At 48.4% G+C, this 22,278-nt stretch overlaps 6 protein-coding genes across 6 annotated transcripts; 1 reads left to right on the top strand and 5 right to left on the bottom strand.

Annotated features, from left to right (window-relative positions):
- Positions 1–46: 46 nt before the first annotated feature.
- POJ06DRAFT_194433 (inositol monophosphatase) lies at positions 47–1,110 on the bottom strand (the record flags this gene model as incomplete). Its single annotated transcript, XM_056184952.1, has 5 exons — positions 47–247; positions 299–681; positions 732–743; positions 791–940; positions 993–1,110. The coding sequence occupies 5 exons, from the start codon at positions 1,108–1,110 to the stop codon at positions 47–49; spliced, it is 864 nt and encodes a 287-aa protein (XP_056045464.1).
- A 977-nt stretch (positions 1,111–2,087) lies between these two features.
- Positions 2,088–4,343, bottom strand: POJ06DRAFT_75347 (WD40-repeat-containing domain protein). The gene is made up of 2 exons (XM_056191509.1): positions 3,629–4,343; positions 2,088–3,576 (listed from the first exon to the last, which is right to left on the bottom strand). Exons 1-2 carry the CDS (start codon positions 4,119–4,121, stop codon positions 2,231–2,233), a joined length of 1,839 nt encoding a protein of 612 aa, XP_056045463.1. The 5' UTR covers positions 4,122–4,343; the 3' UTR covers positions 2,088–2,230.
- On the bottom strand, positions 4,336–6,072 carry POJ06DRAFT_248517 (uncharacterized protein). The gene is made up of 2 exons (XM_056187040.1): positions 5,192–6,072; positions 4,336–5,141 (listed from the first exon to the last, which is right to left on the bottom strand). The coding sequence occupies exons 1-2, from the start codon at positions 6,032–6,034 to the stop codon at positions 4,626–4,628; spliced, it is 1,359 nt and encodes a 452-aa protein (XP_056045462.1). The 5' UTR covers positions 6,035–6,072; the 3' UTR covers positions 4,336–4,625.
- A 713-nt stretch (positions 6,073–6,785) lies between these two features.
- On the top strand, positions 6,786–8,561 carry POJ06DRAFT_75309 (uncharacterized protein). The gene has a single exon (XM_056191508.1). It carries the CDS (start codon positions 6,866–6,868, stop codon positions 8,354–8,356), a length of 1,491 nt encoding a protein of 496 aa, XP_056045461.1. The 5' UTR covers positions 6,786–6,865; the 3' UTR covers positions 8,357–8,561.
- On the bottom strand, positions 8,504–11,026 carry POJ06DRAFT_266621 (mitochondrial inner-membrane-bound regulator-domain-containing protein; the record flags this gene model as incomplete). Its single annotated transcript, XM_056189167.1, has 2 exons — positions 8,504–9,389; positions 9,441–11,026. The coding sequence occupies 2 exons, from the start codon at positions 11,024–11,026 to the stop codon at positions 8,504–8,506; spliced, it is 2,472 nt and encodes an 823-aa protein (XP_056045460.1).
- A 1,280-nt stretch (positions 11,027–12,306) lies between these two features.
- POJ06DRAFT_248514 (uncharacterized protein) lies at positions 12,307–13,821 on the bottom strand. Its single transcript, XM_056187039.1, has 2 exons — positions 12,721–13,821; positions 12,307–12,668 (listed from the first exon to the last, which is right to left on the bottom strand). The coding sequence occupies exons 1-2, from the start codon at positions 13,527–13,529 to the stop codon at positions 12,581–12,583; spliced, it is 897 nt and encodes a 298-aa protein (XP_056045459.1). The 5' UTR covers positions 13,530–13,821; the 3' UTR covers positions 12,307–12,580.
- Positions 13,822–22,278: the final 8,457 nt, after the last annotated feature.

Raw genomic sequence — 22,278 nt, 5'->3', positions numbered from 1 at the left:
AGTGCATATATTTACCTGCACAATGAATTACGATTTGCTGCATCGGTTAGTACTCTAGTTCACCTTCTATAGAGTCCCAGAAATCCTCGATAAATTGCTCCGAGCCATCACCGCCTCGAACAGCAAGGTATATACGCTGATCGACTGCCGGCTCCCAAATACCTGGGTTGCCGCCGACAACCCGGCCACCTGCCTCGGTGAGGATCACCCAACCGGCACATACATCCCACGCGTAGCATCCACCTTCCTACAAAAATTAGTCAAATCAGCGTCAACTTTAATGGTATTTTCGACTCACCCAATAAGCATCTAACTGTCCAGCGGCCACTGCACACATATTCATAGCGGCGCTACCCAGCGATCTGAATCCATGAACCATATTCCCGTCCTCCGCTGCCAACTTCTTAAAAGTGTCCGTCTTGACTTCGAAGTTCACGCCTGAGCGCTGGGTGCCCCACTCGATTCCGATCAAGGCGTTTTGCAGAGTGAGTTTGCTTCCCACAGGCGGTTCGCGGAGCGGGAGTTTCTGCGTGCCGTTGAGGAATGATCCCCGGCCCTTAATCCCGGCGTACATGAGGTTCAAGAACGGGTTGTATACGACGCCGACGACCGGGTGGCGATTGATAGCAAAGCCGAGCGATGTGCAGCTGAACGGGAACGAATGAATGAAATTTGTCGTGCCTGATTAGATTAGTTACGTCATGCAGCCTGGTCCCACGCCAGTAATTTACCATCAATTGGATCTATTCTTGTCAGATTCAGGTTGAAAGCAACGGTCAGATGTACTTACCGACAATAAACGTCGGCTTGTCGGTCAATTTTGTAACACCGGGCACGTAGCTCTCCTCGCCCATGAACTCGAAATGAGGGTACTTTTCAGCGCATATCGTGGCGACAAGCTTTTCGACCGCAGCATCGGTCTCTGTGACCAAGTCGACGGCTGTCAGTCAATAGTTAGCTTCTGGCCTTGATCAGCGACGGTGGAGACATACAATTGACCTTGTCGTCGTAGCTGGTCTTCCCAGTATTGGAAGTGATGAGCTCGCCGGCTTGCTTTGCCAGATCGACTAGGAAGTCTCTGATTTCAACGAGATCTATATTCGCAGCCATGGTCTATGCGTTTTGTTACCGCGCTGCGTTAATCACGACAGAATATCAATTGGCTGGTGTAAACGTTGAGGATCACCGACTGTGAAGTTCGACGCTGTTACAATCAAAAGCGTGCGGTCATACCCCTGAATAATACCGCGAATGCAGCGAATAACGTCATCGAAAGCCACCATATGGCCGCTGTAGGCAAACGTTCATCACAATCGGGACCATGGACTGGTCGGGTAGCAATCTTGGGAGTCAGATTCAGATATTTATTGGGCACACGCGAATCGGTACTGAAGACAAGAACTTTATGGGTCGAAGCAACTACCAGAGCTCATTTTCGAGCAATACAACAATTCGTCGTCATACACGATCGAGCAGTTCTGAGATCAGTGACAAGAGACCGACAGAAGCGAAACGATCATCGAAGTTTGACCAGAAGTCAGGTATGGGGACCCGTCGGCATGATGCTCAGTAGCAAACTGCTGCTTGAACATATCCATGGCGATAATGCCACTGATAGAACCAGTGTCGTAACCGAAAAGGATGCATCCATTTTTGACCGTAGCCTGGTTTAAGTCAGCGTCCTTCTTGGCACAAAGAATAGGGGTGCGCTAGTAGGACACGTCGACATACGAATGAAACCTTTCACAGTCATCAACCCGGTCTACAACATTCCGATGTACACTGAAACTAATTGATTGCACGAGAAGCATGGCCTCGGCTATCATTGTATAGTCTATTTTGATGAGATTGCGTATCGTTTTCTCCATTTGTTCTCGGCACTTTAACTTTTAGACAGGATGACCTACCTCCGAGTGTGACGAAGATTATACTGCGAGTCATCATTGAATGTGTAAACAATGTAAACGACTGTTAATTCATTAATATAAATTCGTGTATGGATTGATCCTAGATGTACAAAGAAGCAAAAACCAAACATTTAGAAACCCGAACTCGCGATATAGCGTAGCATGATCTACTACAATGAGAAACCCAATACAAATTATCACAGAGTACGCCGGCCAAAAGCAGACAGTATTAACACCCATACAAACACCATACCGTAGCGCAACATACCCAAAACGTAATCGATACAGCCCGTATGTGTGCAACAAATGCAGTGCAGATTTTATTAAAGTTCCCAATCTTGCATCCGCGGAGCAAAGCTAATTACTTCCATATGCGTTCTATTCTGGCGAGAAGCAAGAACGACGACCTTCTCGTCTTCAAAAGCGATTCTCCAGACGGCTTCGTACGTGCATGGAAGATCTCGGATATGATGACCCGTTTTGACGTTCCAGACCTTCACGCGGCCATCACTGCCTCCAGTGACGATCCTGTGCTCATCGAACTGGAGCGTCGTGACAGAATTGTCATGCGCCGCAAGCCGGTGGACACACGCCATCCGCTTCAAGTCCCACACTCGGGTAGATCCGTCTGAGCTCCCGGTAACCAGTGTGTCACCCAGCATCTGCAACTGTCCAACAAGAGATGTGTGTCCTTGAAGAACCGCAAGGCATTGACCCGACTCTGCGCTCCAGATCCGGACCGATGTGTCGAGAGAACCGGTAGCGATCTTGACGCCGTCAAATGCCAACGCGTAAATCTGCGAAAAGTGGCCAGCAAGAGTGTGCAACAGGACGCCACGGGAGATGCTCCAGACCTTGGCTGTGGTATCGTAACTTCCGCTGACGCAAATGTCGCCATGGACTTCGAGACAACGGACACTGGCCTGGTGCCCAAGCAATACGTGCTTGCAAGTACCGGTTTCAATGTCCCACACACGTAAGCTGGCGTCACGAGAGCCAGAAATCGCCGTACGACTGTCGCTCATCTTAAGACACCGTACGGTGGAGGTGTGGCCGTGTAGGACCATTTTGCACCGACCAGTCTTGAGATCCCATACCCTAACATCGCGATCGCAGCCACCAGACACGAGGGTGTCGTCCCAGGGCATGATGGCCCAGACGCCCATAACATGGCCGGTGAGGGTATGAATGAGCCGGCCGTCGGACGTGAAGACATGGATTCGTGAGTTGTCCAGTGCAACGACGACATACTTTCTAGTCAAATGCAGGCAGGTCACGACGCCCTGGTCGGTCGTGACGTGTCGGGCAGTGACCAAACCTCCAGTCAGCCATGCAGAATCGACCATGTACCTCTGTTTGAACAAAGTTCGATAGGATCGTGGTCGGATGTTACTGGAGACGACGGGGATATAAGTCGATTCCATCATGGAGAGCTCACCGTCGTGAGTTGTTGTCGAGGTGACCGAGATGGGCATAGCCGTAAGGGGCGTGCTCGAAGTTGGCGGAGATGAAACGGAGATCGTAGTAGTGACATTTGGCGAGTTTTGCGGAAGCGAAAACGCAGCGGGATCACCATATGCTGGGGTATGGACGAACGGCGGCGAGAGCTGACCTTGCGTTGCTGGGATATACTCTCGATCAGATGACGGCTTCTTGTAGTGCAGTCGTTCTGAAAGTCATTAGTGGGCAACATCACATAATAGAAAAAATGCAAAGCATACCGCAAAGAGTTTTCCATGTTATGTCATCAGAGACGACTGCGGCCCAGCGCCTGGACACTTGGGCGGCGCGGGCAAGGGCCTTTGGGTCGTCGATGTGGGAGAGGATGCGCAGACAGATTTCATTCGGCAGTACCCTGAAAGGGTCTTTCTTTAGGAGCGGAGAGACGTATGCAAGTACAAAGGAGAGAGTTGACGTGTCGCAGGCGTCCAGTAGAGCGGACAAGAGTGCTTCGCGCTGACTTCTTGCGATGGCGGAGAAGTCGCGCGCAAGATTAGCGAGCGACGCGGAATACGGGTCTTCAGTTGGCGCCGGTGATTGCGATGTCTGAGAGTAGAAGAAGCCACTGCTGAACGGACCGGGCGACGGCGCTGGCGTCGGGGGCTCAGGGAAGGCAGCCGAGTGGGACGGGGGCGAATGAGTAGGTACTGGCACCGAAACGGCGATCGGCCGCGAGGCGGCGGGTGAGGAGGACAGCAGGCCGGAGCCGTGCATTATCGGACAGTAAGACTGGCGGATTAGCAGACAGAACGCATGTATAGAAGTGCTGCGTTGTAAGATGGCGGTTGGGGATTATCGAAGGAGCGGGAGGGCGAAAGAAAAAGTCATTTTCTGGGAGGCGAGTCAGAAAGCGGCGATAGCGCATTGTGCCTTGTGCGTTATTTTGGCAGGGGTTAGTGACTCGCACTCGACATGCACCGTTCCGCGCCGACCAATTGTCGAATGTGTTGTCCGCTGCCAGTATGCATTAATAAATTGATGTATTAATGTTATAATAGTAGTATATACTGTATATGCATTGCTAATTATACATTAATATGTTCTGTCCGCATTCTGCAAGATGCACGGTGCGATTGTTTGAGACGTTCTGGGGGCCGCACAGTATCATACATTATTCCGCTTTTATTAATTCCGCACTACAAATATATGTACACACAGATCAAGCCATAATAAAACGCCGCAAATATTCCGAGAGTAAATTAAGCAATGCAAGCTAGATCACCTCGCCTCAGCAACCATGTCCACGACAATGTTTATCAACGCCACGAGAATCTCCGCTGCAATCAAAATAATAACCACAAACTCCAAGTATTCCTCGTGTGCGTGTCCAAGCTGCTCTTTCAGCATCTGCAGCAGGTCTGAAATAACCTCCAACCGCTGGTTCAGAACAGACACGCGCTGGTTGATCTCGAGATAACTTTTCGTGGCCTGGTACAAGGGCTCCAGCTGCGGCTCCGACCACATTAGTTCCGGCGAATCGATAATCGAACCATGCAAATTAATGTTGATCCGCAGAATAAACAAATCTCCAATCTGCATCATAATCTTCTTGCGCGACATCTGAACTTTGCCCGTTCTCGCTATACCTATCGGAATATCCTGTGTGGTCTTGATAGTATGATCAACCAGCTCTTCGAACAACGAGATCTTGACTGACTGTGCGATAGCATGCGAAATCGAGAGCTTGGTCATATAATTTGATGCATCTCGCAGGGCAATGAAATCATTATAAATCTATCCCTGTCAGATTTGCCATCGTTGCACCATAAACCATTTATACATACTCTCGGGTGATAGGACTTTGTCACGTAGTAGTTGAACTCCTCAATCTGCACGTCTTGCGGTGCCAGCTTTTCCAGCTCAAATCGAGGCATTTCACGCAGAAATCTTTGCTCCTCTTGCACGGCGAAGCCCCACAGAACAACGACTCCATACTCAAACACAAAGATCTCAGAAAACTGTGCGATCCCGATCCGGATCTCAGCGCCTTCCGAGTCTAACCGTACCAAGTCCTGCTCCTCTGGCTTCTTCAGCAAGCCGTCCGTGGGCGACCCGTCTGAGCTGCTACTTCCATCGTAAGGTATTTTTGTGCCGGCTGGAGGGGGCTCGTCATGTCGATAGGAGTATACTGAATACAGACACTCATCAAATAGCTTTGGAACTGCCTTATGCGCTTTTCTGGTTTGAAGATACCGTGCAAACTCTTTCAGTCTATAAGATGACGCGGTGCAGTATGCTGTAACTCGTGGGAGCGTCCTCCGATCTGCCTTGCCGAGGCGCTCTGGATCCCTGTAAAAATTGTCAGGCCCGGAGGGAAGAGGTCGTTCTGGCCGTGCCTGATCCGCATGCGATGGTGGATTCTCAGGTAATAGTTTCAGCTTCTGAACAATTTTCGAGGTCCGCTGTGGTCCCTGTTTTGGCGGGCCGAGACCAGGCGGAATGGCAGTAGGAGGTCGGCGGCCTGCGAAAGATGGCCGTGCTGATTCTGATCCAGACGAAGCGTCCGTACGGGAGCTTTGCCCACTGGGCGGCCTTGATCCAGACACGAGGGAGGTGGATCCGGACGGACTTGGAATCGGACCGCCGTACTGATCGAGAAGCGGTGCGTCTTCGTCTTCTCCGTACATTTAGTTGCTGATTTGGCTGGTAGCTGGACAGTTTAGAGATGTACCATGTGCGGTTTAATTCGGCCCGCTTGATGGAGTGACAACCCTAGCCTTCCTGCTCTCGTATAGAACGGCACAAAGGGTGCGCCAAGCACACCACAAGCCCCACAACCACAACTCTGTTGTTCTTCTGCATTTTCTTCATCACCCACAAGATCCAGCTACGTCCATTATGGAAATGCATTGCTGTTGTTGGCAACAGCTGCGATATACCAGGCCAGTCCCGTAGCGCTCCCACTAACGTCGTGTGACGGCCATTATAAATTTAAACTTCCAGGGGTAGCGGCTAGGGTTTAATGGCTTGTATGTCAGTAGTCGCCTCGCAACTCACGATTAGAGATAAGTATATATAGCTGTAAAGATATACGGCAGCATGCAGTATACTGTAGGTAGCATAAGTTGAGTATTTCCGATGGCGGGCATTTCGTAACTAGTCTGAAGGGTCAGGGAGTGTGCAGTCGTCATATAAGGACAACCGCAACCCTGGAACAGTTCCCTCCTCACCTTTTGCCGATTGATGAGCACAGGCGAGGCTCATCAGGAGTCGCGACCCCTTGTCCGTTACCAGTTCTCCATCATACCAACGAACTCTCGCGATTGCTGCAACTGTGTTGCATATTCTTTGTGCCTGATGCATCCAATACACTGTACGGGAAGCTCACTCTGCATAATATTTGGCTTGTGATTATCGACCGGGCCATTAAAATCTCTCTGTATTGCCCGCATCTCGATATATTTTCTCCACGATTGCTACTGCGCATACACGATCGGTTTTAAGATCAGTCCTGACATATGGCCGGCTCGCCGCAGCGCAGGGCGCAGTTTATTATTGTCGCAGCCTTGCTCTACTCCCTCTACGTTCTCAGCCGTCTTGTCCTGCCGAAGCGCCTTGAAACGAAGCAGTTGACGCTTCCTGACATTGGTCGACACACCAAGTTTCAGCTGCCGCCTTATTTTCAGTCATTGGAAGATGCAGGCATCGACCCTGCAGAAGCAATAGCAATATTGGAGACCCCTGAGAGCGAGCAAGGATCACGGCAGTCCAAGAGAATAAAGAAGTTTGGTAAACAGGTGTCTCGGTCGCTACTATATTCCCGGCATCCAGAAGAAAAATATATAGAGATCCTATGGAGATGCAGAACGGGCGAGCCTCCTGCAGCTGAAGTTTTTGACTCATTCGTTTCGCTAAAGCACAAGATTTTTGAAGTCAGGGTTGCTTCGGAACGGTATCCCATGACCTATAATCCTTCAATTATCGCACTCCCCCCGTCCTCGCACTATCCGTTTCTAATTGTGGCACGCGTCCGTGGTGGTGGGTTTTTTCAAGAGTCATTAATATGCGAAGGAAAGTACATCGACGAGCCGTTCATAAACCCATGGGGGTTCGAAGTCATGAACAGGCTAATCGGTTGCGCCACAAATCCTCGTGTGCTTGTCGTCCCTCAGACTCCTGCTCGCGACTGTACCGGTATTGACTACATGTCTGATGTCCCCGGCTACCATGATCCGCGGGTCTTCTGGTCAAATACCGGCGCCCCTTTGATGATGTTCAACCAGCAATCTCGATACGGATGTTTCGGTCTGTGGATAATTGATCTCCGTTCCGTCTATCCGTCTCTACGCTACAGGGTCACTCGTGGTTTGTTGAACCAATACCCGACGGTCATGGAGCTAACCCGAACAGAGGGCCGGCAGCCCATCGAGAAAAATTATCTCATGTTCTACGACGCAGAGACCGGCTCAGGCTATGTGCAGTACGAGCTACGAAACGGTTCCCGACATTTCTCCAGACTAGTAGGAAATGGCCTGACAACGTCAAACATGACGAGCCCGTTAGAAAAAACGTGCATCCACGAGGACGCAATCTGGCACCAGGCCACAAACGCCATCAAGATCGTGCTGTGCGATTATGGCCAATGCGAACCGGAACCAGAAAATACCGTGTACCTCGCATTTCTCCACAGAAAAGAAACGCCAGAGACATTCAAAGTGCAATACAAGCGCTACGTGGCACTGTGGAAAGCAACTGCCCCGTTCGAGATGATCGCATTTGGATCCAAGCACATCCGATTCGATAACGAAGACGAGTGGGAACAAAAATTCAATGTCGAAGGCAAGTTTCTGTACACGGTCAGCGTTGCTTGGGAGACCAATATGAACCGCTACGAAGGGTATTTGAACGAGAACGTCATCGTCAGTCTTGGAGTCGGCGATCATGGCAACGCGGCCGTGGTGATGCCCGCAAGGGATTTACTGATTTGCATGGATTCGTGTCGAGTCTAATCAGTGAATTGGAATTTAGGTTCAAGGATGTTTTGCATATTAGCATTCGTTGATATTAGGAGTTTGAATTGCCTTGCAAGCTTAACTGGAACGGACGTAATGTTTTCGCTCGTCTTACATTATCTGTCATGAAATCTACTGTACAAATTACCTTCTACTCAGCATCGTCGCGCCCACGGCCAAATCAACGGCCGCCGTTGCGAACCTCTGGAGTTCATCCTCGGTATGCTCGCTGCTCACCTGAGGATCGAATTCTAGTTTTGTTTCGATTCGCCGACCATCAAGGACGCCACCTTCCACAATGCAATACTTAAGAATGTAATTCTTATGGCGATACTTCAACTCCCTCCGCTGTTCAAACGACTTGAACAGGTACCGGACCGTTCCGTCTAACGGTTTTGACTCATTCGTTACCACCTCTGGCGACGAATCTTCCACCTGCGACCAATTCTCGTCATTGTGGATGGCAACGTCCAACGTCGGTGGAATCCTGACGACTTTCCGATTCAAAAGATCAATATCCATCTTCTCCAAAAAGCTCTTAATGCCCACTTGATCCGTAGAGACACGCCCTGCCACCCGTCGTCGGAATCGCACGTCTAATTCCTGTTGCTGCAAACATAAGTCTATCACGGCATCACTCTCTTGGGCTCGCACAGACACCCCATTGGTCTCCGTAATCCACTTGTCTGTCGTCGGAATCGTCATCTCAATAGGCGGGTAATCCGTAAAGTTGGATGGGTGTGCGTAAGGCGAGGGCACGAATCTGAGAACGACGTAAGTGTTGATTGCCGACTGGCCGCTATGTGGCATGAGCTCTAACAAGTGCCGCGGAATCCGATCGACAGACTCGCCGACCGAGATGCCTGGGCCAGAAATGGAGGCATTCATGGTAGCGAACTTGTCAATCAAGCGCGTGAATATCGGCGAATTCTCCAAAAACATGTACTTTTCGGAGGAGCGTAATTTAGACTTTCGAAGTCTGTCGGCGTCGTGGCCAATTTTGTTTTCCTCGTGGAGCGCGTACCCGAATCTGATATTGAATTAGTATGGGCCAGTAAGAAACAACAAAGGTGATTCGCACGTGGCAGTGTATTCCGGTGGATCCAGGACATAACCCTGATGATTCAGGAGCACATCATCCTTCGTTAACTCGTTCAGTTTATTAAAGACATGAGCAAAGTAAAGCTCATCGGCATCCAATTCATCTTGCTGCGAGTCGGCATCTGCAGCAGTTTCATCGGCTTGCGGACTCCGCCCCTCCTCCTGTTCAGCAATTCCTCTGATCAGCGAGCGAACAGTGTCGCTGACTATCTTATCAGCATTTTGGTTCGGGTGAAATCCAATTAGCTGCTGGACATAATCGCCATCGTCTTTCGGATCGATGAGTTTGTAAGTTTCACACTTCATCTTTGCGCTTTCCCGCGAAATAAGCATCGGATACTCCAACACGAACTCTGAGACTGTACGTGAGTTATCAATGTATGGGCGGAGCTTCACAGAGCGCCATCTCGTCCACTGACTACTCCTAAAATCCCAAGGCAAACTTTCGTCCTCGTGAACTCGGGAGAAGGTAGTGTCGCTTAAAACAAGCGATCCTGCACGATAGAGAAGCTTTTGCCTCTCACGGCGGTAAAGGTTCAGCGACAAGATGACAAGCCTTCGCGCGACATCAATCCGCGACGCCGTCAGGGATGAGATCCGAAGTGTTGTCCGGTCAATCACATCTACCGCACTGCTGGTCAATCGCGAAATAACACCCAGCGGAATAGCGTCAATAGTAGCATTTGACTCATGCGACAAACACGAAAGATCAACTGTAACATCTATGATGTTCCTCAAGACATGCTCAAGTTTGCTTATAACTATGTGGGCAATCTCCTCAGTTGCACGAACAACCAGAGTTAGGTTGCTCGGACTAATAACGACTTCGGCTCCAAGCTTCGACCACTCTCGTGGAAGTTTGGCATCTTTGGAAAGCATCAAAACAAGTTCTCGTCGTTCCTTAAAGTAGTGCACGCGTTCGGTTAAGAGATCGCGTCGAACAGTCCCAGAAATCCGTAGCTGCCACACCTTATCCATAATGAACTTGATAGCCGCTGCTTTTGACGATTCTCGATCGCCATGCAACTTCGCGTATTTGACTAACTGATCTCGATTAAATGCCCCGTTCAGAATCTGCTTTGTCTGTGCGTATCGCTTCTCCGACATGACATTCGAGCTAGGGCGCAACTCATTAATCGACTCTACCAACGTTTCCGAGCCAGGTGCTTCCTGCACTAGTAGTTGCATTGCGCTCGAGTCTATAATTTCAGGTTCTATTAACTGTATTGTCGAGGTGACTGCAGTACGCTTTTTAACGAATCTGCCTTGGTCGATAATAATAATGTCGTCCGTGTTGTCGCTCATCTGGACGTCTTCATTCACATTAAATTGTTCCTCATTCTCGAGGCCGTCGGAATAAGTCGGATGACTACTTTTGCTTCGCTCAGCAGTATTCAATTCTGTTAACCGATGCCGCTTCCAACTCTGTGGTTCTTGAGTTCTCCGCAGCGGCTCTTGGTCTGATTGAACCAACCAGGGCTCCTCTATCTGAGGTGGCCTACTTGCAGAATTAATCCACCGCACTCCACAGCAAGCTCCTAGCCCCGTTGTCTTTGACGTCGTCATAGTTGGCGCAAATGCACTTAATGATGCACATCGGCTAGATCCAATGACATTCGCCCGAGCACATCGGCATGATCTGACCAGCACGCGTAACGGCCGCGCCTGCCATCCTAAAGTCATTTGTCGTATGTCAACCTGAAGACCAGCCCGTATGGGTGCAGGGGTCGGTAATGGCCGAGAAGTGGACGACTCCCAATATATCTGGTGGGAATGGTCTGCATTCGTACAAAGTGCAACGAACTTTGACTAACTCTCTTCTCCTAGATCCGCATAATGCACACGCGACCAAACAAAGGGAGTAGCTGGGTAAAATCGTCTATGCAACTAAATATGCCTTGGAGACCGACCCTTCTGAATTCCGACTGGAAATTTTGTTGCGAAAATTATTTACTGAGGTTTGGGACCGCAACCCGCCCCCGTGAAGCGTTACCCTAGCCCAGTGCCAATTCCTGCGTCCAAATGCCCCGCTTGAACTTCGGAACTTGAAAATAATTAACCTACGCTTTCATGAGCGTTCTTTAGTATATGATACAATTTTGACACTTATCGTTTGGGCGTAGAAAATGCCCAAGGCTCCATATTGCAAGGCTCCATATGCTGGTGTAAACAGAGAAGGGCACCGCCACCTCTACCATATGCGCGCTTGTCGTTAATTATAACATTAATTCAACATATGATGGATAACTGCAGGGGTAGACGCGAATAACATTTTGTACGAATGAGAATAATTGACGATTTCTTGCTTACGAATGCGAATAAGAATAAAATAGTTTTATTCGTAATTATTTGTAATAACTTATTCGTAAATATATTAAGCAGTAAATATATTAAGCACGATGAGGGCGTTTGAACGAGCCAACAGACAAGTTATCGACCATAGCTGTCGGAAAGAATTTCGCATTATCAGACCGATTTTTACTGCTGGCGAGAGGATTATAGTAGTATCTGGGGACGAGTCAGAACTCGAAATGACTGGCTAGTTTAAAGTTTGGCCATTCGCTAGCGTCTTGGCAAAACCTCGTATATTATTCGCAATTTGTATTCGTCGTCGACATTTTATTTGATAGGAATGAGCACTTAATCTAGGAAGTACGAATACGAATGCGAATAGAGAAAATTGTATTCGTGTCCATCACTATCCAGGATAAGAGTGCGTTTGGAACTTTGGAACTCACTACGACTTTTAGTGATCAGACAAATCACAACCCCTGAGCGGATTGAGCATCGTTCGAGGTTACCACAGGTGATGGCTGCGTGATCACCAGCTTTACAACAATTTAGAAGTCAGAAATCCTACTTGTATTCATTATCAAGGCTAGACATATAATGCAAACTTTTTCATCATTCCCTTTGACTAAAGAAACCCTTAGCGCAAACCGTTCGAACTTTTTAACTACACCATATTAACAAATTACATTTTTTAACCCAAATACTTTTACACGACCAATAATCCCATTTAACCAAATACAAAACTTTAAAACAACGTAATTGGTTGAAGTGTACAGTGTGAGTAGAAATATCGGATGACCGAGTGATGTCGGACGGCGAATCGAACGCTTAGATGGCTCTCCACAATGAAAGACCGACGACCAAACTTAGCAATCCTCCGACTAGCGTGAGGAATGTGACCGTAACGACACCAAACCTGCTAAAATTAGTATCAAAATATATAAGCAAATATGCAAACTATAACATACCTCATGATTCCAATACCCCAGATCGATCTGAGGATACCCCTGTACAAGCAAACGAAAATAACCGCGCTAATAATTCCGGCCTGTCCAACGTCCTGCAGACTTAGAAGAAGGGAGAAGCCCAGATGGTGCAGTAGTGCTGACGTCCGCCAAAGGAATGGGAAGTACGTGGGTAGATCGAGCAACGACGTGCCGATGAGTGGCGCGATTGGATCCTCCCGCTGACGCTGGCTGATGGCTGCGGCAGCCGAGAAAGTAGCGGCCGGGTGTGGCTGATCTCCGTGCTCGCCAGGTGACAGCAAGTCCTGCTCTTCGGGATCTAGTGACATGTCGATTTCGGAAGCGTTGTCGCGAGGGTGGTCGGCGTTCGCACTTAGCGCTGGGACAGCCGTCTCCTCATCGGAGTCATCCTCTCCATTGAGACGCGAATATCTGTACTGTCGAGGAGGTACAAGCTGGTAAAGAGAAACTGCGCATTCGGCCACTGACCAAGAAAAGCCAAGGATATATGCCGGATGCCATGTAGCTTTGGGAATAGGTCGAAGGAGAAGGAAGTGAACAATCTCTTCAACAACGCCAACAAGGAAAAGAAGCAGCGACGTCGTATATACACTGCTCAGTGGGAATAGCGAAAGGAACAACCGCAGTCCCAGCAAAACGCAAAATCCTGTGAGACCTAGAATGATAGATTCCAGGACGTCGACAGGTGTGACAATCGCACCATGTTTTGGCAATGCGAGGGGAAGCAGGAGCAAGCCGTGGAGAACCCCGAGGGCTGGCAACAAGACAGCGAAGTACTGGGAGCGCTTCATTCCTTACACGACAATAATAATAGCTGTCCCGGGATAACCAGGAGTGAAATAACACGATGCTGGCGACAAAACGGAGCGTGGTAGGGCGGCAAAGCAAAGATCAAAGGAGCGAAAGCGCAAACGGTGGCAGGCAAGAACTCGTCCGAGAACGGCATGAGTTCAGATCTTAAGATTTTTCCACTCCTGTGATCCGAGACTGTGACTTGGGAGTATTTTAGTGGGGCGACGTGTGTGAGTTGTGAACTGACGCAAGCTTGGGCCCGATGGCGTCTGACTCGTGCAACAACAATACCCTAACCCTCAACGGGGCAAGGGCACACAGAGCCGCCAGCCAGGGTAAGGGTGTTTTGACCAATCTACTCTGCAACCCGCTGCGACGCCGGGAAGTGCGAGCCACCGCACGAGAAGGTTAGGGTTATGCAGCGTAACAAGCCACAAAAGTTCGGTGCACATGTAGGACGTCCTCCCCTAACTCTGGGGGCGAATGGCGGACAGCGGCACGGGGCCGGATTTTGACGAAACGGGCATGCAAAAGTGGTACAACACCCTTGATTCTTGTGCCTCCTGGGCAGAAGCGAATCGCGTCCAATAAATTATCCAAAGCTACACTAAACTTCCACAGTGGCCCAGCTGATATGGAGTCCTGGAGACAGCGCTTTTTCAGATTCTCTAGAGGGATAAGAGTTGAGCTACCATATATCAGCCCATATGGCACCATTAGTGTATCTCATCACTTTGGATTTTTACGACATAAAAAGTTACATCCATGTGTCTGATTGAATAATTAAATTTCATACATCTACAACCGTTACGCTCATTTTATAATGGCTCAGTTTAATTGGTAGCATTACCGTCACGTTCAGTCTTGTTGTTGGCAGCTGCACGCCGCTCTTGGTCATACCTACGGCTCTTTAATGGCCCATACACCCCAACATCAAGTGGCTGAAGTAAATGCGAACAATGAGGAGGTAGGATAAGAAGGTCAATACCACTCTCCATACATAGAGCAATCATATCGCCCGTGATGTGGCTAGAATGGCCATCCATAATCAGTAACCGTGGCCGATTTTTAAACTTCTTGCGTGACTCTGGCCCAAATACGTGACTCTGGCTCAAATACTTTCCGTAACCCCTCATAACCATGGTTATTAGTCGTCCAGCCGCTAGTACTCGTTGAGAAGCGCCAATCGGAAGGTGTATTCTGCGGAATCCATGCTGAATTGGTATTCTGGGCCATAAAAATAACATTAGTAGTATGGCGCCGCCGGCTCCGTCAACACATTCCAGCACAGTTACCCACTCTTGCTTCCCTGCAGTAACCTTCCAATTCGATTTCTGAGTAGAATCGACAATTATACGCGTAGATTGAGTGTCGCCAACTGCAAATCCTGTCTCATCCATATTGTATATATGTAACGTGCGGTTGCACTAAAAGGGTTCAGGGAGGGATCACTATAGCGTAGCTAGAAGAAGTATGCAAGTTGGGGGGGGGAATGTCTATTCGACTGAAGTCTGCCTCCTCCTTGAAGATCAGAGGCACCTTCTTATAGATCGACATTTGAGAGACCGGGTGATTCCGGAATCTCCTATGTGATGTCGATAATACAAACTATAATTTACACCACACAATATCACACTGTGATATGTCCATTCCCCTGTGATATATCAATCACACTTGACACCTCAACCACCCAGTGATATATCCATCACCAGTGACATGTCAATCTACTCCGGGGAAGAGGGGGGTTGTTACAACTATCTCCCCCTCAAAGGCTTTCGTCCTCGCAAGCCTGAGTTCATGAAACACGCATTCGCTGGACTAAGTCGTCCATGTAGTGGGAAAACCGACGTAGCTATAGCTATTCTTTCGGAAAACCACTACAATGTCTCTCGTACTCACCCCTTCGTATTCCCCCTATCCACCTCTTCCTTCCGCCTCTTGCCTCGGCGGGATCTCTCAAAACTGCGAATAACACGGTGGGCATTGGCCATATCCTCTTCAGCAACCCATTGGTTGTACTCTGAAGGCCAACCTGTCCACTTCACCAAATAATGAGCCTTGCCCTTGATAGCCCGCTTGTCTTTGACCTCTTCAACTTCGTACTGATCAGGGTCTTCTTCAAGCTCAGGTATTGGCATTTCATCATTGTCATCTCTCGAATGGTACCTCTCTATTAACTGAACCGGAAACACATCATGGAGTCTGGAATACTGCTCAGGCAGTGACAGTCTGTAAGCTTGTGTTCCAATGACTTCAGTCACTCTGAAAGGCCCAATAAATCTCGGCTGAAGCTTTTTATTCTTCAGCTTCAGATTGCGAGTTGACAGCTTCACAAGACTACCTCTTTTGAACTCAATTGGTGTGTGTCTCTGATTGTAGTACTTGATTTGTCTTTGCTGTGCTTTGATGAATTGATCTCGCAGTTTTCTTCGAAGTTCGTGTAGCTTTTTGATTCTGTCTTTGGCTGCGGGTATCTCCCCCTCGGGGACGTCGTCCGCGACGTCGACATAGAATTCGGGATCATAACCGTACATAGCTCGGAAAGGCGACATCCGGAGTGTGTGATTCAGACTATTGTTATATGCAAAAGCAGCTGTTGGCAATAGCTTGGCCCAATCAATCTGCTCAAGATTGGTGAACGCTCGAAGGTAAGTTTCAACGATCCTGTTGAGAATTTCTGTTTGGCCATCCGTCTGGGGATGAAAAGCTGTAGATAATCTGCGCTTGACCAATGAATGGTAGCAAATTTCTGCCCAAAATTTACTCGTAATTCTTGAGTCGCGATCAGTTACAATACCAGCTGGAGGTCCAAACTTAAGCTCTACTTCCGTGTGTATGAGCTCAGCCAACTCCGGTGCAGCAATGTCATCTCTGATTGGAAGAAATATAGCCATCTTCGTATACCTGTCTACGATGCCCAAAATTTACTCGTAATTCTTGAGTCGCGATCAGTTACAATACCAGCTGGAGGTCCAAACTTAAGCTCTACTTCCGTGTGTATGAGCTCAGCCAACTCCGGTGCAGCAATGTCATCTCTGATTGGAAGAAATATAGCCATCTTCGTATACCTGTCTACGATCGTCAAGATCGCATTATAGTCTTCAGTTCCCCGCATGGAAACTGGCAGCTGAGTAATCAGATCGATCGAAATCTCCTTCCACGGCCTGCTCGGTGGTGGTAAAGGTTGCAGCTTACCATATGGCTTGTGTCTAGGAGCGGCATTTCCCTGGCAGACAGGACACGTTTGAACGTACTCCTCCACGTCTTGCCTCATGCCCTCCCATTTGAACTTGCGCTGCAGCAATTCCAAGGTCTTTTGAACACCCCAGTGTCCAGCGATCTCTGCGTCATGGTGTAATCGCAGAAGCTCGTGCACAAGACTTCGTTGATTAGGGACCACCAGTCTCTTCCCTTTGTAGAGCAACACTCCGTCGCTCTCACATTGGAATGACTGTCTAGTTAAAGGATCTCTCCTGAGATCTTTAACCACTCGCTGGCAGAAAGGATCCTCTTTCTGCGCAGCGGCCACCAACTCTCGCAGTCCTATACTAGGCATCTGCGTTGGTGTCTCGGCTTGGACCGCAGCCCTTGCCCGTCTCCTGGTCAGGTATTGCAACTTGACCAGTCTCAAGAGGTGATCAGCCTCTACCCCATTTTCTAGGGGTGCCTCATCCAGAGGACTTCTCAAGAGGGGATTAGCCTCTACCCCATCTTCTAGGGGTGCCTCCTCTAGAGGACTTCTTTGTTCTTCATCTCGGGGCCGTAGCACCCTATTATCCAATTCCTCATCTTGGGACCGCAGCACCCTCAAGCGATGTGGAATGATAATCTGTTGTACGCGGGCAATCTTCGCCTCCAGCGTAGCTAACAATTCTGAAGATGGATCCTGGAGAACTTCGTTCCGCCTGGATATCATAGTTCGTGACGGCGCATCAGCGGGGTTCGTCAACCCTGATCGCCATTTAATCACAAAGTCATATGGCGTCAGGTAATAGCACCATCGTGCTTGCCTGCCATTAAGTCTTGGTTGTTTCATGAAACCCTGTAGGTTATGATGGTCAGTTAACACCTCAATAGGGTACGCACTGCCTTCCAAATAATGTCGCCAATGCTTGAAAGCTTCGACAATAGCCATCATTTCTTGATCAGGGGTCCCGTAATTCAATTCAGGGCCCTTGAATTGTTTGGAATAGAAAGCGATAGGGTGCCAGCGCCCTTCAAACAACTGTGACAAGATCGCTCCCAAGCCGAATTTTGACGCATCTGTCTCCATTCGAATTGGCCGATCTGGGTCAAAGTGCCGTAGCAAAGGTGCTTCCTCGAACGCACTAAGCAATTGAATGAATGCCTTTTTCTGTGCCTGGCCCCATTCCTTCTTAAAATCTCCTGTCTTCTTGCCATTCTTACTGCCCTTCATCAGGCTCGTAAGAGGTCGAGCAAGGCTGGAATATCCCTTGATGAATCGCCTATAAAAATTGCAAAACCCTAATAGCACTTGTACATCCCTAAATGACTCAGGAGGGTTCTTCTTCCATTCTGAAATGGTTTTGACCCGGCTAGGGTCCATCTTGACTCCTTCTGGATTAATGATGAAGCCGAGAAATTCCATTTCCTTTTGGTAGAACTGGCACTTTGAGGGTTTGGCATATAGCTCAGCCTGCCGCAGTCTTTCACAGACCTGGCGGAGGTGCTCTGTATGCTCTTGCTCGGATCGGGAGAAAACTAGAATATCGTCGAGATACACTATACAGAAATCATCCACCAGTCCCCGCAAGGTATGGTTGATGTAGGCCTGAAATGCCGCGGGTGCATTAGTCAGCCCAAACGGCATCACCAAATATTCGAAATGACCGTATCGCGTGCGGAACGCAGTCTTCCATTCGTCTCCGGGCTTGATTCTGATGCGATAGTACGCATCCTTCAAATCGATCTTGCTGAATATGGTAGCACCGTTTACTCTGTCCAAGATCTCTCCAATCAAAGGTAAAGGATATCTGTTCTTGGCCGTGACACTATTCAATCCTCTGTAGTCCACACAGAGTCTCAGGGTGCCATCCTTTTTTGGTACAAACAGAATTGGAGACCCGGCAGGGCTCTTTGAGGGCCGAATAAATCCCTTCTCAAGATTCTCTTCCAGATATTGACGTAGAGCCTCTAGCTCTGTCCGTGACAGCGGATAGAGCGGTCCAAATGGAGGCTCCTTGCCGTCCTGTAACTCGATGGCTAAGTCGACTCCTTCGCGATTCGGTGCCAATGTGGCAGCATTGTGCGCTGAGAAGACGTCTCCATAACTAGTCAGTTGCTCCGGAAGGTTGCCCTGGCTCTTGTTGTCACTCTCATTCTCGTCAGGAACATTTTGAGCAACAAGGGCATACACCTTCGGGCTACTTCTCAGCCTCTTCTGAAATCGCTTCGAAGACTCAGCCTTAATGAAGGACTTGCCGCTGATGTTCAGGTCATATTGCCACTTATTTCCGCCCTTCTCTTCAGTTCTCAACGAGACTGTAATCCCAATCTCCGCTAAAGTGCGTTCTCCAAGCAATAATGGAGCATCACTCGACGCTTTCTCAACTGCTAAGAACGGTCTTGTGTAGGAGCGAACAATTCCCTGATAATCGGTCATCTCCCAGGAAACCCAGAACGCCCCACAGGTCCTTGGCCTTAAAGTTCCCGCTCCCTCTAGAAGTTGAGGGTATTTCTTGATATAGGGCCTCAAGCCATGTCGTTTGGCAAAATCAATTCCAACAACATCCACTTCAGCACAGGTGTCGAGGGCAATGTCAATGTCTTCTGCCCCTGCGCTGCTGATAAATCTGCCCCTTGTACGCAAGTATCGTCCAATGCGCATCTCGGGCTCTTCTCTAGGGCAAGGAGAGAGCCCTACTCGTTTTCCGAATCGGTAAATTCCCATGCCCGCTCAGCCATTCTATCGTGGCCTTTCTTGCGTCTACTTGCTCTGATTGTCTTGATGGTTGGCGTCTCTTTCTTTGGCATAACTGCCTTTTTGTCATGGAGGTCCTTTTCTTCTTTTCCATGATCGTAGGAAAGATGCTTGCTGCTACCACAACGATAGCATATCTTCTCACCTTTGTTATTCTGCCCTGATGCAAACTCCTTCGGGTATGACTTAGCATCAAGTCTTTGTGGCTTGTTCTTTTCTTTTTTCTGATCAGAGGGTTGGTCCTTCTCCTGAACCCTCTTGCCACGATTGAACGACAACGAATTGCTCTGATGCAAAGTTGTCTTCTCGTCCAATAAATCTCGACCTCTTGTCTTCCCTTGCCTTTTCAAGCCTTCCCACATCCGAGTGGCAAGGGCAACCATCTCTTGTCGCGTCTGCGGCAGAGGATTTACCCCACTCAACTCAATAACTCTCTGTAGATGTGGCTGTAGCTTGCTTAGAAAGTCCATGGCCCTTGTTCTTTCAGTCGTGGGCTCCAACTCGACTTCCAAACTGGCCAAATAGGCGTCAAACGACCAGGGAGACTGATCAAAACGCTGTCGCGCCTTGGTCCACTCTCCATAAGTGTTCAGCTCAAAGTTACCATGGTCCCGAACTGTTTTCTCAATCCAAGCGATGAATGTCTTCCAGGCATATTCATCATCAGGATGCCGGCGTATGTGGTTATTCCACAAAGTCTTGCAATCTTCACCAAGGTGCATCAACGCCTTGATCACCTTCGTGCGGTCGTTATCATACTTGTACGGCGCTCCATCGAATGCCCGATTGATCTCCAACTTCCAATTTGTCCACTGCTTCAGTGTAGCTCCCAATTTGAGTTCTTTGATATTGGTGTATTTCAGATCATGGTCAGCCCGTCGCTTCCGGGGCCTGTCGTCATCGTCATCACTGTCTGACTCATGTCGGCTTCGGCGTAAGGTTCCTTCGCGAGCCTTCGTTGCCTCTCTGATTCTATCACTAAGAGTCTGAAGTTGTTCGACCGAAAGCGCTTCTTCTTCGATGAGCTGCTGCATCTTGTTGAGACTCATGGGCGCTAGAACATCAATGCCATCACCGTTGATGTTTTCTGAGATAGGACTTGCGTCCCGAACAATGACATTCCTGCCAACCGACCTGGTACTCCGTCTGGCCATAGTGATCAGTCCTGAGATAAAAGAGACTTCAGAAGTTGTAACGTGCGGTTGCACTAAAAGGGTTCAGGGAGGGATCACTATAGCGTAGCTAGAAGAAGTATGCAAGTTGGGGGGGGGGGAATGTCTATTCGACTGAAGTCTGCCTCCTCCTTGAAGATCAGAGGCACCTTCTTATAGATCGACATTTGAGAGACCGGGTGATTCCGGAATCTCCTATGTGATGTCGATAATACAAACTATAATTTACACCACACAATATCACACTGTGATATGTCCATTCCCCTGTGATATATCAATCACACTTGACACCTCAACCACCCAGTGATATATCCATCACCAGTGACATGTCAATCTACTCCGGGGAAGAGGGGGGTTGTTACAATATATCGCAGAGTTCATACTTCTGTTCTTGGAGTCGTAGTTGAAAAGCGTCAAACCAGGCTGTGATCTTGTCGCAGGTTGCTTCTTTATGTCGTGCCGATTCCAATTGGCGTGAGTAAGTTCCTTTCAAGCTTGGATATCGATTTAGGAATCGGTAGAGCCGTTCGTGGCCAATAGGGGTAGAATCGGTAGGTTCGTTGAAATACGTGGCATATTCTAGTTGATGCCTTACCTGCTCCATGTAGGAAACTCAAAATCGATAAGTTAATGACTTCCTCGAATTTTTTCAAGGCGGATTGGCGGATTTGGCGGATATCTGGCGGATGAGTATCCGCCATACTTTCAAAAGGCGGATCCAAAAGCGGACACATATCTCCCACCTTCAAAAAGGCGGATGGCGGATGCGGATATGGAAAATTTTGGCGGATATCCGCATCCGCTGCAGCCCTGTCCTAAACAAGTTTAGCACCTCGGTATTACGCTCAAATATTGATGCCCAGACTACATCGACTTAACGAACTTTGACTGTAATGCTACATTTCATTAGAGCTTGACTTGGCTTCCCCATAAGTAGCACCAAGGGATGAGCTATTATTTTAATTCTGACGTCGAACTTTGCCGAAAAGCATGTTATCTGATATGGGTGTTTTGTAGGTGGGAAATGACCAATGTGGTCGAAAGGGTTAGAATCAGGTTTGGGAAAGCCTACATTAGATGCATTTAGCAAGAGCTCGATTGGTATTTGGCAGCATTGAACACTAACATTATTATCTTGTCATATGTGCTACATTAATAATTCAAAACCCAAACTCCCGGATAAATTCTACAGCCACATTTTGTTGTCATAAACTCTCTGAATCCCAGTGTTACGCAATGCCACCCTTCACTTGCACGTTGCCAACATTCCAGATAAAACACCCAGTAACATCAACGTACATTATTATCGATTTAAGACTGTCACCCGTCCAATAACACCTCTTACTTCCTTTTATTCAAACACAACTTGAATTCAAGCGTTGAAACACTCTGTCGTGCAATCACATCTTCAAAAACATGGACCAAAACTTAGCGCCGACCAAGTTTTTGGGTCATTATTACATGACACTTGAAAAGCAAGCGCCTATACGAAAACCTACAACTATGTTAAACAATTCTGGCTTGTGGGAACAGTGACTACTTACCAATATGTAATGCACATCCTTGATCGTGGCCCTTCTAATAGGACTATTCTTAATAGCCGTTGAAATGGCGTCCTGCCAGGGATAACTCAGC

Source organism: Lipomyces tetrasporus (genome assembly GCF_029532465.1).
Source record: "Lipomyces tetrasporus strain NRRL Y-64009 chromosome Unknown POJ06scaffold_3, whole genome shotgun sequence".
Taxonomy (NCBI): Eukaryota; Fungi; Ascomycota; class Lipomycetes; order Lipomycetales; family Lipomycetaceae; genus Lipomyces; species Lipomyces tetrasporus.
This window is presented reverse-complemented; position numbering and strand designations above follow the sequence as displayed.

Coding starts and splice junctions, on each gene's coding strand:
- POJ06DRAFT_248517 (XM_056187040.1), bottom strand. CDS start 6,034: ATGTACGGAGAAGACGAAGACGCACCGCTTCTCGATCAGTACGGCGGT. Junction 5,142..5,191: donor CAAAGTCCTATCACCCGAGA/GTATGTATAAAT, acceptor TGACAGGGATAG/ATTTATAATGATTTCATTGC.
- POJ06DRAFT_248514 (XM_056187039.1), bottom strand. CDS start 13,529: ATGAAGCGCTCCCAGTACTTCGCTGTCTTGTTGCCAGCCCTCGGGGTT. Junction 12,669..12,720: donor TGGGGTATTGGAATCATGAG/GTATGTTATAGT, acceptor TAATTTTAGCAG/GTTTGGTGTCGTTACGGTCA.
- POJ06DRAFT_75309 (XM_056191508.1), top strand. CDS start 6,866: ATGGCCGGCTCGCCGCAGCGCAGGGCGCAGTTTATTATTGTCGCAGCC.
- POJ06DRAFT_75347 (XM_056191509.1), bottom strand. CDS start 4,121: ATGCACGGCTCCGGCCTGCTGTCCTCCTCACCCGCCGCCTCGCGGCCG. Junction 3,577..3,628: donor AACATGGAAAACTCTTTGCG/GTATGCTTTGCA, acceptor AATGACTTTCAG/AACGACTGCACTACAAGAAG.